This window comes from Schistocerca cancellata, chromosome 11 (genome assembly GCF_023864275.1).
Source record: "Schistocerca cancellata isolate TAMUIC-IGC-003103 chromosome 11, iqSchCanc2.1, whole genome shotgun sequence".
In the NCBI taxonomy this organism is placed as follows: Eukaryota; Metazoa; Arthropoda; class Insecta; order Orthoptera; family Acrididae; genus Schistocerca; species Schistocerca cancellata.
In genome coordinates this window covers 171464187-171481266 of record NC_064636.1, presented here as the reverse complement: position 1 = coordinate 171481266, position 17080 = coordinate 171464187, and the positions used below count along the sequence as shown (strand labels likewise).

The 17080-nt window shown below is 42.2% G+C and overlaps 1 protein-coding gene across 3 annotated transcripts in view; it reads right to left on the bottom strand.

Annotated features, from left to right (window-relative positions):
* The window catches only part of LOC126108733 (uncharacterized), a 131424-nt gene that overhangs the window by 84006 nt on the left and 30338 nt on the right, over positions 1 to 17080 (bottom strand). The window contains exon 4 of one of the 3 annotated variants that reach the window (XM_049914070.1): positions 2851 to 3885. The exons of the other annotated variants lie outside the window; for them this stretch is intronic. Within the exon in view, the coding sequence (XP_049770027.1) occupies positions 3673 to 3885 (213 nt within the window). The 3' untranslated portion in view covers positions 2851 to 3672. Of the gene's footprint in view, positions 1 to 2850; positions 3886 to 17080 lie in introns of those variants that run through there. 3 annotated transcript variants of the gene reach the window in all.

Genomic DNA, 17080 nt, shown 5'->3' with positions numbered 1-17080 from the left:
AATGAAAGCTCATGGGTTGTAATGAAATATTTGTTACAATAAAATGATTGTATAGCAAATTAATTTTTTTAATTACATTATCTATAACCTTTTGAGACCAGATGTGCCCAAGTTCTATCCCACACAGATGTGTGTTGTATTATGTATGTTGCTGCTTATGACAAACCATTTTACATATGTGTAAAGAAATCTTAGTGGACTGCACAGTAACTGTTAACCAGTGCTACTGTTTTCAAGTACTTTGCTTTTATTGTGCAGCCGAGTGGAAAACCTAATATTTGTCTCTCAAGCATCCAAACTTTCAAATATTTACATAAGTAATTTACACTGACTCACAAAAATGGCTGCTCTCAATGTTGTGTTTAATAACATGGGTAAAGTCACTTAGCTGTGTGTCCCATAAATAACATTTACAATAAACATTATGATGTGGAACTTGTGAACTGAGCAAACATCAGACACATTTAAAAACAAAGTAAAAAATATTGATGGGTACATGCTGGTTGTTTACAGGCTTCTTTAGCAGTATGAATGCCTTTTTCTGTTCAAGAATTTCTCGAAGTTTAGGTGGCTTTCTTAAGGAGAAACATCTTTAACTTGCATTTGAAAACACTTATGACATTGCCAGACATTTTAATGCCAAGGGTAGATTGTCAGAGTTTTATAGCTGCACATTACAATCATTTCTGTGCAACAGATTCATTGAAGAGTAACTGAGATAATTTTTCCTTCTACTGTGATCCTTTTCAACATCTCTATTACTCTCAAACTCAAATTGTTACAGCTATATTTATTTTCTCTTGTCCAATAAATATTTCTGTCTAAGAGATGGGATACGCCAAGTATTATCTTGTAATACATCAATGAATGAAAATATATTAACTTACTGAATTTTGTATCCCCATTTTTGACATTATTATGACGAAAGTAACTAAACCCGAATGTTTCTAAAGCAGGGTTAGCCTACTGATAACAGCTTACATGTGATTGTAAGGCATTTGGGCAGACAACTGACAATCAGTTCCTTTCCAACCACTAGGATCTTCCAGATCAAATTAGCTACCCACTTATTTTGATATGTATCCCCTAATATTCTGGTGGAGGAAGTCAATTCCCCTTTCCCTCTATTCTTGGTATATCAACTGGGAGTCCTTAACTTAATTTCCTTTAACAATATCAGTCTAAATTTGACCTAAAGCAAGTATAGCACTTAGAAACAGTAACCACATAATGTGCTAGTGGACCCCCTTTTGTTTTCTGTTGCATTTGATAACCACACTGGTGAAATTTACCAAAAGACCTCTAGTTAAATGAACACAGCACACATTCACACTGTGCTTCTTGACTCACAACAGTAACCTATTGGAGTCTCATTGGGTAAAACTGAACAGGGAGCTCTCACCTTGAAATGTATGTTGCTAAAACCTGTCACAAGCTATAATGATGAGTTTCATATGGCAAACAGCTAGATCCAGAGAAATGGTGAATAGTGTAGTGATGTGCAAGATGAAGTTTATGAATGATATTTTTACCTGCTATAGAGCTGGACTGAAATGAAAACCATGACATATGTTCTCTGTCAGATATCTTTCAATACCATGATTTGGTAACAAGTTAATTGTTTTAATTACATTATCCACACTATTTTGAGGCCTCATGCATCTCAGTTATATTCCAAAATTGTTGTTATATATGTTGCTGCTAATGTATAATCAGTTTATTTAAATGCAAATAAATCTTGGGGCCACAGCAGTTATCAATGAATGACAGCTTTTTATGTGAATTGCATTCAGTGTACAACCATATAGGGAATTTAGCTATTGTGTGTGTGCCAAGCATCCAAATTTAGATGACACACATAATTGCCACAGTGCTAAAGAATACAAACAAGTTACACCATAAGACCTTCCTCATACATTCACCTCCTCCCACTTCAAAACCCTGGGCAGTTATCTTGGACTTTTATTTATACTGTCAAAAAAATCTGCTAGCAAGTGAATGATTTGTAGAGTATAATGAAAAAACCAACCCTCGTCTATTCATTTGTGTCTGGATTCAGCTCCTACAAGAGCAGCTGGCCCAATACTATCATCTATTGTACTATGTTTTCTGTTTTCGTCCCTACAATCCTGCACTTTTACCAGAAGACACAGCACATCAATACCTTCCTTAAGTACCACTGAAAAATCATTTCCATAGAAGCAAATTACATTACTTTGTTCAGTATATATTTGTGAGATTATATAATGTACTTGTACCTCTCTTCATCCAAAATTCATTATTTATTCTGTATATTGCTGGCTCAATGTTTCTACTAATTGGTGAGTTTTCTTTACTCCTACATTATTTAGAAACTAACAAAACTTTCTATGCCAGTTTGAGTACTGGAAGATGTAATCAGTCTTTGCAAACAACATATAAGCTTATTACAGTAAACTGCTGCCCTTAACATTGTAATTATCATTTGCAAACAGACACGACATGACCATACCACTAAATGAAGCAAAATGTTCAACAAGAATACTGAGGAACAGAGTGCACAATTTAAAAAAAAAAAAATAGATATTAAGAAAAGGGATGGTACACTGAGTCAAAATTACAAAGAAAGTCATAACAGATAAAGTGAAATTAAACATACTGCAAAAAACAAAAGGTGACTGGAAAATTGGTTATGTGGGAAGGATTATGGAACTATAGCTCCAAAATTGTGAAATAAACATGTAAGAAATAGGTGAACTTATGCACTAGTTAATATCAACAGGAGGACAGGAAATGTGACAATATTAGTTTTAAAAAATCTGAAAATGTCTGGTATTTTATATGTATGTAGTACTCACTGCAAAATTCCCTTTTATTTAGCTGAATAGAGAACTGCACTCATATTTTGGCCAACGCAAGTTACACAGCATGTTGCACCCACATTAACAATGACATTTTAAATGGAAATACAAGAAATGTTACCCTTTTATCATGTAGATGATTGAACTCATCATTTCACACTGTCAATGAAATAAGTACTAAAAAAAGAGCAGGTAAATTTCACCTCACTGACAGCATGTTGTCATACAAAACCAAAGTACATAAATACGGGAACTACCACTATTACATAATGTTGCTATTAACCTTGAATTTAATTCTACACAAATTAGGTTGTTATAATGCAATGTTTCATATGCTCCTATAATATGGTTCAGAATGGATGGCTGATTTACTTAGATAAACTGATCATAGTGCACAAAAAGAGTGATACAGCAGTCTGTTCTCCACCTGATCAGATTTAGAGAGATTTGCTGCACACTGTTAATTATTTACAACTGCCTGTGAATAATTGCAGTCAGGTTGATCATATGAAGGAACACTGCCTGGAGACACAAATGGTCCCATATTACTCCCTGTTTCAGAAGGTAATGTTAGGATACAGGTAGTGGGACAGGCACAGAATTTAATTCCTTAGCCTAGAAGCAAATTACATTTCAAAATTAAATTTATTCATCTAATGCTTGATACAGTACTCCCATTAGCTCTAATCATACACGTCTTTTCTTTTTGTCACAGTTAATTTTTTTTAATTTCTGCTCCCAGAAATTTAATGAACAGATCTGTTTCATCACTATCATCATCTTCCTGGAGTGCCTTCACAATCAGGTGAACTGCAGGCCCATAGTCTTCATTTTACTTTCTTTTCTTAGATGAAGACATAGGTGTGGACATTTGAATATATAGTGACTCCTGAACTGTCTGTGAGGATGCTTGATCATTTGCTACAAACCTACTGCTACTACTGTAACGGCAGACATCCTCAATGTTGTTAGTTGCACTGTCCGCCTCCAGTTCACAATATGCTGGAGCTGGATCACTATCCCTGGAGGTGCCACCATCATCTAACTGAAACATAAAATAAAGTGGTACACAAAACACCCAAGTTGATTTTAGTGAATACTGTATAGAAATTATTCACTGAAAATTGCAATGAACAGAAATAAAACTTTATGACAGTTAACGTTCGTTTGTTTGAGCTGGCTGTCTGACCAACCTCAACTGTAGTTTCTTCCGCACTTACTCATTACTTTACAACAGTACCACAAGCAATAATTGAAAAATAGACTGTAGTATATATTTATGCTGTCTGAACTGTCCCAATAAAATTAAAGTGTAATGTCATGGGAAATAAGGGCTTTACATATGAAACCAACAAACACATCTCCCTCCAAAAATATAATCAAAGTAACGGGACCAGTGCGGGAAATTGGGGGTTTTTGCATGGGAACAAACTAAATATAAATACATACACGCACCATGATCCCAATCGACAGGAATCGGTCACTTCCCTTCACATACATGGCTCAACCGCATTTGTTGATACCACAAAATAAAAACATATTACTACTAAAATTATAATCACACCACAATTATCGATACCACAAAACCAACACCTAAAACAACAAAAACTGGAATCGGACTCTTCCCTTGACCTATCTACATCAACAGCAGTTCACAAAACCCAAACACACATACCTATGATGACAAATTGGAATCGGACACATTCCATAATCTATATAGCTCAAATACTACTGACGATACCAAAAAATTGAAATCGGGTACTTCCCCTACAATACATAAATCAACCACTAGAGCTGATACCAAAACCTCAAGCACCAACACATGCAGTACATAACACCGACCCAACAACACACAAAAACCCCACCGAACATCATAACACGTGAATAATAGACTCAAAAAAGCGACTACTTACCACAAAAAAGTTCCAGCACTACACACTAGGTCAGCCACCCCAACCACACAGAGCTACAGCCTCAAACAAACAAACAAACACAAACACAAACACACACACAACACAAACACAAACCACTGTGCAGATGTCAAGATACATAAATATAGAAACTGCAACTTGAGTTTGTTCCCAAGTGACAGTACTCCATAGTCGTAATTTCTTTCAAACAAGTATGTTCTAGCAATAAATTAACATTAGTCTGTCAATTCCAAAATATGGAGAAACAGTTATACATACAAGTACTCAGTTGCCTTCGTTTTCCGTGGCACATAATGTTCCTCCAGGAATGGCAGATTTTTAAAATACCATAAGCTTGGTGTGTATACCTAAAACAAAGGTGCAGCAATTTATTTATTTCATTAGTAAATACTATAAAAACAAGCAGTGATTTATATCGCTAGTAAATGCTATGAAAACAACGTGTTGCGATTTACTTAGATCACTAGTAAATACAATATCATTATAACAGACAAATCTAAGAAAAATAAATACTTACATCATCTGTTCCTGATCTGGTTTTCATACTCTCTCTTCTCTTCTTGTTGTTGTCCATGTTGAACATGTTTCTCATATTGGAAAACTTTATCTGGCATTCCTTTGGGTCCTGTAACTGCGGCCGAACACTTTTCACTTTCTGGAACACTATACTTAGAGATTCCGACCGGGAATGTTTATCATGATAGTTCTTACATTTCACATTATATAAGCACTGCTCTTCCTTGAATGCGTCTATTAACACACACAATTCGTCATGTGTCCAGGCAGCCATATTTCTGCTTCTAAAGTTCTCACACTACTGAGTGGAGACGATCTGCCTGTGACATAGGTGGCGTTCTTCCATCTCATTGGTCAACATTCAAACGCAAGTTCAGAATATCTGACATGCTAAACGTTGCTCTGCACATTCAGAAAGACTCCCCAACGTGCTTTTTCCACACTGTGATGTCAGAAACTCGGCACGCTCAACGCTGGAGTGCACGGACCGTGTGCCGACGGCTTTACAGATAACATTGGCGAGACTTACTGGGTGATAACTGTCCATCTCTAGATAGTGCTTACCCAGTTTCACCACTGGGACAGTGATACTTCATTGTGATTGTGAAGGGAGCTCGCCCTCACTCCAGATGCAGTTAAAGATGGCAAGTATATGATGCTGAAAGTCCACTGATCGGTGCTTGATCATTTGCTTGTGGATACGGTCTGCCACTGGGGCTGTTTCAGGACAGTGGGCTTGGGCACTGACGTATTCCCACTCACTGAATGGAGTGTTACATGGCTCCAGGTTGAAACGCCGGAAATGCATATCCTCCTATTTCCATTTATTGTACTATAAATTTGTTTTCCTTATTTTTGTTACCTGAATATATAACATTTCTGTGTCTTCGTATATTATAATTGTTTTACTATTTGTATGTATATATATATTTATGCCGATGTATAATTGGTTTGTTTCGTAAATATTATTTGTATTTTTACGCTGGGTCTTGCCTAGGGAAAACTGCTATCGAACAATTACATCGATAGGTCGTGTGAAGAATAAAAGTGTGCAGGATCTTTGGTAGTGTTAACTCTGCCGCGTGGAGCGCGGGCTGAGCAGAGAGAGTCTGGGAGAGTAGCGAGTGGAGAGGTGTGTTGTGTGAAGCTCCCGCGAGTTGCCGCGCTTTCGGGGTTTGGCAGCATGTAATTGCGCTCGACTTGCGATGATAGTTTCCGACATGGTGTCGCAGACGGGAAGCATTAGCTGGCGCACATCAAGAGCCCGTTTCGTCTGGTGACCGTGTCGAGAGGAAGGCGCGCCAACATCCAGCTTCTGCAACAGCGACGGCCGACAATGAGTGACTGTCGCCACCTCCTCGATCGACGGCTTCAAACCTTCAATCAACCAACAAGGAAGACTGGAAGCACGTAAAGTTTTAGAACTGTATGGCAGACCTCAGCTTTTCAAACTTTTAAAATTTGTGTCACCAAATTACAGCAACGTAGCATGAACCTTTGTTTCTCATTGTCCCAATTGCATTATCAAGCAGGGTCCCTTCCTTTTCCGGAATGAACCCGAGTGTCATTGAAATTCAAACGCCAGCATTAAAGTAACATTATCCTATTTCACTGCTTTAATTTCAAAGTTCAGTTAAGGTATTCATAGCTGGCTACAATATTTAGATTGCACAAGCACAAATTAAGAGTGCGAGTTTTGTTACCGTATTTTAGCTTACCTGTGACTGCAGCTCAGCTTGGTACGTACTAAATTTTACTATTGTTCAGAATCATTTAATTCAAGTTCAAAGTTAAATCTCTTATTTCTAAATTGTGTAGATTCAAGTAGCTTTTGAAATGATTGTTGAGGTAGTCCTAGACTAACTGTATTTTACTGAATTTCGATGTGCTTCAGAAAGAAAGCTCACTATTAACTTCAGTCACTAAATTAACTTTTGATTTTCCTGTTTTATTAATTCTTTTGCTAAATTAAGTCAGGGTGTAGCGAAATTTATTACTTCTGACAAACTTTCAGTTTTCACACTACATGTGTCAACCTTCAGTTGCCACGCTTCTAGTGCTGATTATATGTGTAATAATCTTTCTTTTTCAGTTACCATAGTAATTGTCCTTAGGACTGGCGACCGTAATTTCCCCCAAATCTCATATATCTAATTATCGCTAGTTAACTGTTAACCTAACGGCCGCACATTTACTTTCTTTATTAACTTTACCCCTTTTCAAAATTAATTTCCACCAGTTTCATTAGCATTTTTCTTTTCATTTAGATGTAACCCTTTCCTCCCTCTTTACCGACAAATTAACTTCGGTGACGATTGCTTTTCCCAAATTTCCATTAGGTACACGCGGTTTAATTTTTCACTGTCATTAAGGTCGATAAGTGAGGGGGAGGTTACAATGTGGCATATAATAAAAGATAGGCAAGAGCATAATGCAGAGCAAAACGTTTTGTGACAGCATCTGTGCCAGTGGAGACAGTGCCATCCGAGGTAACGGCAGGTGTACCTACCGGTGTCTGGTATCATAGAGACCTCTTAGCCCAAGCATGCGAGGGAGAAGTACATCGTATGTGGTTTGATGGCTGAAACTTAGTGCTCCAGCATTCTTGTTTTCATCATTTTATCGGGTGGCTGACGAGGGTACGCAGCCATTTAACAACAGTGGGATGGTCCATCGACGGGAGGCACTTATGACACTGTGGAGACTGCCTACAATCTATAATGGCTTCTGCAATTTCTGATGACCACAAAGGTACTGTCTTGTGCCAGGGCAGGCCTGAGGAACAGGAGATCGCTAAATCAGCTGCCAAATCAATGGAAGTGCCTCATTGGTATCTCCATGCAGAGGCGAGTCAACGGTGACACCAGAAGCAAAAGCACCACAGAGCTCATCTCGGCACGCATGCAGGGGAGTGATGCTGAGGAAGGGACAGGAAAATTACGAAGTGGTCACTCCAGAAAGGTCATTCTGGACTTTCCTGTAGATGGATGGGAGGAGGCTGCAAATGATAAGGTCAATGGCCAAGAAATTTCCATGCACCACATTGAAGGGTATGGGGGGTACAAGCATTCAAGAGGCAAAGGTCAAGTTCAACCAGTAAGTTTGCAAGATCTTTATCATGAACAGTGATCGTGATTCCACCTCACAAAGGGTTATCAGCTTTGAAATCTAGTTCACTATAGAGAGTGTCTAGAATATAAGGGCAAATTCTTCCTGACACCATGTCATAGGTAGCCAGATAATTGTAATACCCCCAGTATCCACAAAGGGCTGGTGTTCACACTATTGGAAACCAAGTCTCCTGAAGGGCAATGCAAGGCAGGGGAAGTGCTTAAAAGATTTAACTCTGCCAAATAGTGGAAAAACTGCTTTGATTCCCCTGGAGGATAATGTTTATGTACTGTGAGGCCATGAAGAGACCAATGAAGCTACTTATGCCCGTACATAGGTTCCATGTTCCATTGTGTAATGTTAACTATGGCCTCAGAGGCTGTCAGAATCTCCAACTTGACCAAAGGAAATAAACAGATAGGATGTTGTGGCATGGGAGCCACCGGAAAGTCCTTCTTGGAGAATTTTTTTTTTTTTTGTCTTTTCTCCCCTTAGAGGATTTTTATGATGGCAAAGGGCTTCTCTTAATCAGTTTCACATAAAGATGATGACTGCAACCCTGTTACCAGCAGCCTGTGGCTCCTTTAGCTGCTGACTGGTGGAAATCTTGGAAGGAAATGTCCTGGGCGACCCCTTCCTGGCAATATAAGCTGGAGGAAGGTGATTCGTCTCCAGCTGGGAGGTGGAGACCAATGTCCCTAGTGGATGGGAGGGAGGCCATCAATCCCAGAGTATGTGTGAGGGAAGCAGGAAGAGGAGAGTCCCTAACCACCAAGAGAACAAGGCCTGGTTGTGCAGCCCAGAGGGCCCGCTGTGGGAGGTGTAATGGGCATGAGTACCACTGGCAAAGGGGGTGACGCTGTCGCAGCTGTAGCATAGAACATTGACGTACATGCTGGGTGCAACCACTTTTACTTCTTTTAAGCCTGTTGGTAAGCAAGTTTGTCCAGTATTTTATTCTCATATCTTCTTCACTCTCTGGGAAACAGTGCTATCTCGTGTGTGTGTGGGGGGGGGGGGGGGGGGGGAGTGGTGTTTTCTGCAAATGACAGATGGAGGGAGGGGAACAAGGACCATTTGCATGCAGCACTTGTCCACAATCTCTAGACAGGGTTAGTGCTGCAGCACTAAAATGTGTAGCTAAATTTCAGACATGAGGGGGGAGGATGTGAAGAGAACATATGGTTTATACCACATTGGTATACCATCACTTTAACATTTTCAGGCAGTGAATTGCCCTCAGAGGCCAAGATGAAGGCTCCAGCAGTGACCCTATTGTCCTGTGGCCCCCTACATACACGATGGACAAAGTGTACACCCCATCACTCCAGGATCACGCCCAGGTTGTGAGAGCAGGTCTCAGCGAGAAATGATGCCCTGGACCATATTAAGACTTCTGGGAAACAACAGTCACTGGTACATCACACAGCTTATTACAAGTGAGCAGTGGCTGTGGCTGGGTAGGGTACACTGCTTTGATTAAAATTAACCCAATCTTCATGTTGTAAATAGCTGCAACCTCCTCAAACTTGCCCTCTATAGTTTCTACATAGAATAAAAGCTTTGTGGCCAAGAATGAATCCCCACCAGTCCTTGTGCAAACTATGTATTGCAGGGAGTATTCTTCTGCTTGCTGCTTAGCTCTACATTCCTTCCATTGTATAACCATGGAAAGGGCTATTTTAGGGTCATATTTGTCAGCACTGAAAGAGGATTGTCCTTTCACAGAGACTGGTGTGGCTGTATTGCCAATAGCAGGAGATAACTTCATCCGCTTCATTTGCAGCTCATCTACCATGGTGCCACCCAATCAGAACGTGGGCTCTCCCTATGGGTGCCACCTAGCCTAGGCAATGGCTACCTGGCCAGTAATCCATTGCTTGGAGTCCCTGTGTACCTGACATCATGGGCACATATACCTTGGCATAGATGGGGAATTTTCAGCTCAGGCACCAACAGTGTGATGCTTGTGTGGTCAGGTACACTGATTCCACTGTACAGGTACTTCAGGAGCCACGACCACGAACACGACCACAACAGAATGGCTACCGTGCTTGGTTTTGACTATATTAACTTATTAAAGGTTGGATGGGGTATAAAGGGACCAAACTACAGGGTCATCGGTCCCCTTTTCCTGATGCAAACAAGGCTCAATATAAAGCAACACTCAAGGTACGTTTGGGAAAGTAAGAGGAGGAAAAGGAATGGGGAACCACACCTAAAAATAAATGAATGGAACGAATAAAAAACGGGCAACATGTTCACAACAAGCAAAAGTAGAACAAGGCATTACAGCCATAGAGCAGATGGACTGAGCTGGCTGATCACAAGAATAAAAGATGATGAGCCAGCCACTCTGCAACACATTAAAATGTCCACCCCAAAAAGGCAAGGCAAGCTGAACACATGTAGGGAAAAGATGAACACAAAGGCAAACAAATGCAAGAAAGGGTGACACACATAAAATGGAGGGCAGGTGGAGGCCTCAGAGAAAAGGCCAAATGCCCACCCTTAGATGGTATGATAAAAACCCTCTCACGAATAAAACATAAAACTAAATCTGCTGTTGGGGCATTTTCACCCAAGAAAGGAAGGGTGCTGGGAAGGTTAAAAGTCTGCCGCAAAGTGACTAAAATTGGGCAGTCCAGCAAGATGTGAATGACAGAAGGGAGCCACAGTGACACCAAGGTGGGTCCTCACGACGGAGGAGGTCACCATGTGTTATCCATGTATGGCCAATGCGGAGCCAGCAAAAGACAACAGATTCCCTGCAAGTGGCTCACATGGATGACCGCCACACATTAGTCATCTCCTTTACAGCATGGAGTTTACTTGGTGTACTCAGGGTGCACCATTCTGTATCCCATTTCGTGAAAACTTTGTGGGGGAAGACCAATAGCCAGTCGGTCTCCAGCAAGGCAAATCTTCAGAGATGGTTTACTGGTCGCCTGTTTGGCCAAGCGGTCAGCAAGTTCATTGCCTGGTATCCCAACATGTCCTGGGATCTGTATGAATGTCACTGAGCATCCATTGGTGCAGAGGGCACAAAGAGACTCCTGTATTAACAGTACCAAAGGATGCCTAGGGAAGCACTGGTTGAAAGCTTGTCGGCTGCCTAAGGTGACACTGCAAATGACGAAGGACTCATCAGAGCAGCAGCAGATATTATCAAGTGCGTGATAAATGGCAACTAACTCTTCAGTGGAAATGCTGCAGCCATCCAGCAAGGAGTGTTGTTCAGTATGGTCAATGTGAGCGTAAGTGAAGCCAACAAATCCGTCGGCCAGTGATTCATCTGTGTGCATTATTTCTGAGCCCTCAAACTCGCTAAGAAGAGAGAGAGTATGCTGGCGCATGGCTGTAGATTGGTCTGAGTCTTTGGGGCCTTGCAGTACGTCCAGCTGAACCTGTGGCTGAGGTATGGACCATGGAGGTGTACAGAAGTGGACCTACAAGAAAGATGATAAGGAAGAAGTGTCAAGTTCATGAAGAAATGACCGGACAAAAACGACGAAGGGATACCCAGTTCTGGGCCGCCATTGAGTGAGATGGACCACCGTATTGGGGAAAAGACAATGGTAATTTGGATGGCAAGACGAACTATGTATGTGGGCAGTATAATTTGCAAGCAATAGTTGCTGCCAGAGCTGCAATGGAGGAATGCCAGCTTCCACAAGGAATCTGTTCATGGGCCTCAATCGGAAGGCTCCTGTCACAAGTTGAACTCCACAGTGGTGGAGAGGGTCTAGTAGACTCAGTGCAGAGGGTGCTGCTGAACCATACACCACCTCCCTTAATCAATGTGGGACTGTACGAGGGCTTCGTGCAAGTAAAGCCGTGTATGATGATCAGCACTACAATCGGTGTGGCTCAGGCATCAAATAAGATTAAGGTGGCGCCAGCATTTGTCCTTAAGATGACGACGATGGGGAAGCCAACTTAAATGGGCATCGAAGACCAGTCCCAGAAAGCAGTAAGTATCCACTACATCTAGGAGATGGTCATCGAGGTAACGTTCTGGATGGGGGTGGGTGGAATGTTGACAGAAGTGCATGAAAAGTTTTGGGGGCCGAAAACTGAAAACTGTGAGTGAGGGCCCAAGACTGCACCTTCCATATAGCTCCCTGCAGCCGCAACAGTAGAAGAGGAGCACAACAAAGTACAAAAATTGTCAGCATATAAGAGGGGTAGATTGACGATCCTACTGCTAATGCAAGTCCATTAACGACAATTAAAAAGAGTGGGACACTCAGGACAGAGCCCTGTGGTTACTACCACTCAAGTCTTCATGTGATGTCCAGTAGATAGATGGGAGAAGGCCAGGATTGCAAACAGAGACATCAATGGCTGAATATGTGCCATATGCCACAGTTAAATGTGTGGGGGCACCTGTATTTAGGAGGCAAAGGTCAAGGTAAGTTAGTAGGTCCTCAACATCTTTGCCACAACTATTAACCTTGGCTCCTACCCACAAAGGATTATGGGCATTAAAATCACCTAGAAGCAGAAAAGGTGGGAGGCATTGCGAAATGAGTGCAGCCAAAACATGGGGTGGTGCTTCACCATCTGAAGGGAGACAGATGTTACAGATTATAATTACCTGTGTTGTCCTCACTCTGACAGCCACAGCTTCTAAAGGTGTTTGAAGGGGCCCAGGTTCACTACAGACAGAGGTAAGGATGAAAATACATACTCCATCTGACTATCTGTCACAGGCAAGACAGTTTTTTCAACCACTGGCTGGTGTCCATTGGACCCTGGATGCAGCGTACGTACGCAGTCTCTACATGTGGTGCTGGAAGGGCAATGGGAGGACATGTGCCCGAATTTCCAGCACTTTAAGCACTGCATTACACTAAACAGATACAGAAGGATGTAGGTTGCAGTAGGTACTGGGAGATGAAGAGGCTTGCACAGGATAGAGTAGCATGGAGAGCTGCATCAACCAGTCTCAGGACTGAAGACCACAACAACAACAAAGCACTGCATAGGGGGAGGGACATAGGGTTTGATGTCACATTGGCACACCATCACCTTGACTTTTTCAGGTAATGATCACCCTCAAAGGCCAAGATGAAGGCACCAATGGCAGCTCTACTGTCTTTGGGTACCCTGTGAACATGCCAGATGAAATGAACATCCCACCGTTCTAAATTGGTACGTTCAATGAATTTGAAAGTAAAGTTCTATGTACTGACTTGGCAGAAAATCCTAAGAAATTTTGGTCTTATGTCAAAGCGGTAGGTGGATCAAAACAAAATGTCCAGACACTCTGTGACCGAGATGGTACTGAAACAGAGGATGACGGACTAAAGGCCGAAATACTAAATGTCTTTTTCCAAAGTTGTTTCACAGAGGAAGATTGCAATGTAGTTCCTTCTCTAGATTGTCGCACAGATGACAAAATGGTAGATATCGAAATAGACGACAGAGGGATAGAGAAACAATTAAAATCGCTCAAAAGAGGAAAGGCCTCTGGACCTGATGGGATACCAGTTAAATTTTACACAGAGTACGCGAAGGAACTTGCCCCCTTTCTTGCAGCGGTGTACCGTAGGTCTCTAGAAGAGCGTAGCGTTCCAAAGGATTGGAAAAGGGCACAGGTCATCCCTGTTTTCAAGAAGGGACGTCGAACAGATGTACAGAACTATAGACCTATATCACTAACGTCGATCAGTTGTAGAATTTTGGAACACGTATTGTGTTCGAGTATAATGACTTTTCTGGAGACTAGAAATCTACTCTGTAGGAATCAGCATGGGTTTCGAAAAAGGCGGTCATGTGAAACCCAGCTCGCGCTATTCGTCCACGAGACTCAGAGGGCCATAGACACGGGTTCACAGGTAGATGCCGTGTTTCTTGACTTCCGCAAGGCGTTCGAAGCAGTTCCCCACAGTCGTTTAATGAACAAAGTAAGAGCATATGGACTATCAGACCAATTGTGTGATTGGATTGAGGAGTTCCTAGATAACAGGACGCAGCATGTCATTCTCAATGGAGAGAAGTCCTCCAAAGTAAGAGTGATTTCAGGTGTGCCGCAGGGGAGTGTCATAGGACTGTTGCTATTCACAATACACATAAATGACCTGGTGGATGACATCGGAAGTTCACTGAGGCTTTTTGCAGATGATGCTGTGGTGTATCGAGAGGTTGTAACAATGGAAAATTGTACTGAAATGCAGGAGGATCTGCAACGAATTGACGCATGGTGCAGGGAATGGCAATTGAATCTCAATGTAGACAAGTGTAATGTGCTGCGAATACACAGAAAGATAGATCCTTTATCATTTAGCTACAAAATAGCAGGTCAGCAACTGGAAGCAGTTAATACCATAAATTATCTGGGAGTACGCATTAGGAGTGATTTAAAATGGAATGATCATATAATGTTGACCATCGGTAAAGCAGATGCCAGACTGAGATTCATTGGAAGAATCCTAAGGAAATGCAATCCGAAAACAAGGGAAGTAGGTTACAGTACGCTTGTTCGCCCACTGCTTGAATACTGCTCAGCAGTGTGGGATCCGTACCAGATAGGGTTGATAGAAGATATAGAGAAGATCCAACGGAGAGCAGCGCGCTTCGTTACAGGATCATTCAGTAATCGCGAAAGCGTTACGGAGATGATAGATAAACTCCAGTGGAAGACTCTGCAGGAGAGACGCTCAGTAGCTCGGTACGGGCTTTTGTCAAAGTTTCGAGAACATACCTTCACCGAAGAGTCAAGCAGTATATTGCTCCCTCCTACGTATATCTCGCGAAGAGACCATGAGGATAAAATCAGAGAGATTAGAGCCCACACAGAGGCATGCCGACAATCCTTCTTTCCATGAACAATACGAGACTGGAATAGAAGGGAGAACCGATAGAGGTACTCAAAGTACCCTCTGCCACACACTGTCAGGTGGCTTGCGGAGTATGGATGTAGATGTAGATGTAGATGTAGCTTGTCATCTGACTGTAACAGGCGGTCGTGATGAAAAATAATTTCCTGGGGCATATTGAGGCTTTTGTGGGGAGCGACCAAAACAGGAGTATCACCCAACTTGTCACAGGCGAGTAACACCCAGGACTGGCTTGGGGATGCCATCTGAATCAAAAGTGACCCATTGCGCATTTTGAACAGCAGTCACTTCCACAAACTTATCCTCTAGGTGCTCAACAGAAAACAGAGGCTTTGTATCCAGAAAGGAGTACCCATCGGTTCTACTGCAAACTCAGTAATGTGGCGAATTTGGATCCAGTTGCTCTGAAGCCCTAGGTTCCTCCCCTAGGTGTTGCTAGGGAGGGGTACAATTTAGGGTCATACCTGTCAGCATTTAAATCAACATTCCCTTTCTTGGAGACTGTTCAGGCTATTCAGTCCCCAGCAGTCTGCTTCATTGTGGGTCATCCACCCTGATGCCACCCACTCCAATCAGGGGCTGTCCCCACAGGTGACACTCAGCCACAGCAAAGGCCACCTGGCATGATGGCTGTTGCCAGGAGTGCGGATGCCCCATGAAGACAGGCATCTACTCTTTGGCATATGTGGGGAGTTTACAGCTCAGGCATCAGCAGTGCGATTTGTGTGTTGGCAGGGGGCTACCACCAAATGGGTACATGATGGTCCCACCACAGCGGACTGGCTACCGTGCTGGAGATTGGGTACAGAGAAATCCAATATTGTGATGGGGGCGAAATAGGACAGGAGACAACAAAAGTTGACATACCCCACAAAGTGTCCTCGCCCAAATAGTTGAACTGGAGGTGGAGATGCAAAGCCATGAGGAGAAGAGGTTCAGGAGATCGAATCTCATAGAACTATGGATAACTGGGCACCATGTAAGGTGTCCTTCCCCATTGGCCTGCACTTCTGTAGAAGTTGGAAAAGGGCAGGTCAAACTATGAAATAGGACCTGAACTTATAGGGCCAAAAAGTGTGAGACTCCTTTTAGTCGCCTCTTATGACAGGTAGGATTATCTCGGTCCTATTCTAACCCCCAGACGTGGAGGGGGACACTTATTAAAGGCAAGGGTGCAAAGGTGGAGCATAAACCACATTGGGTGACCTTTCTTGCATGATCCACACTTCTGGAGAATTTTGGAAATTGCTAGCAAATCAAGTCCAACAATGAGGACCCTGTATTTATTTAATGAAAAGTTGTAGAAAATGCTAGAAGTGGAAACTCATGTCCCAATGACAAACCAGGTCCAAGTAGAGTCTGCACCAAGAAAACCATCTGATGGAGAGGCAGAGGAGGAAATGGATCACAGAAATGTAAGCTTGCAGTAAAAGAAAGGAAGTACTGCTCCAAAGGCTGGGGCCCCATGCTAGCCAAGCACAGTCACTAAAGAGTTGTGAGCCACGAGGGGGCAGATAGAGAGGATAGCAGGACAAAGAACAGTGGTGCAGGAGGTTGGAATTGGAATAACTACATGACCAGGAAAAGCCAAGTACTCAACTAGTTTTCCTTAGTTAAAAGTTCCTCCATTTTGCAAAACAATGGCACATATTTATTGCACAAAAATAAAATGTATAAGATGGGTAGATCACATAACTAATGAGGAGGCATTGACTAAAATTGGGGAGAAGAGAAATTTGTGGCACAACTTGACTAGAAGAAGGGATCAGTTGGTAGGACATGTTCTGAGGCATCAAGGGATCACCAATTTAGTATTGGAGGACAGCATGGAGGGTAA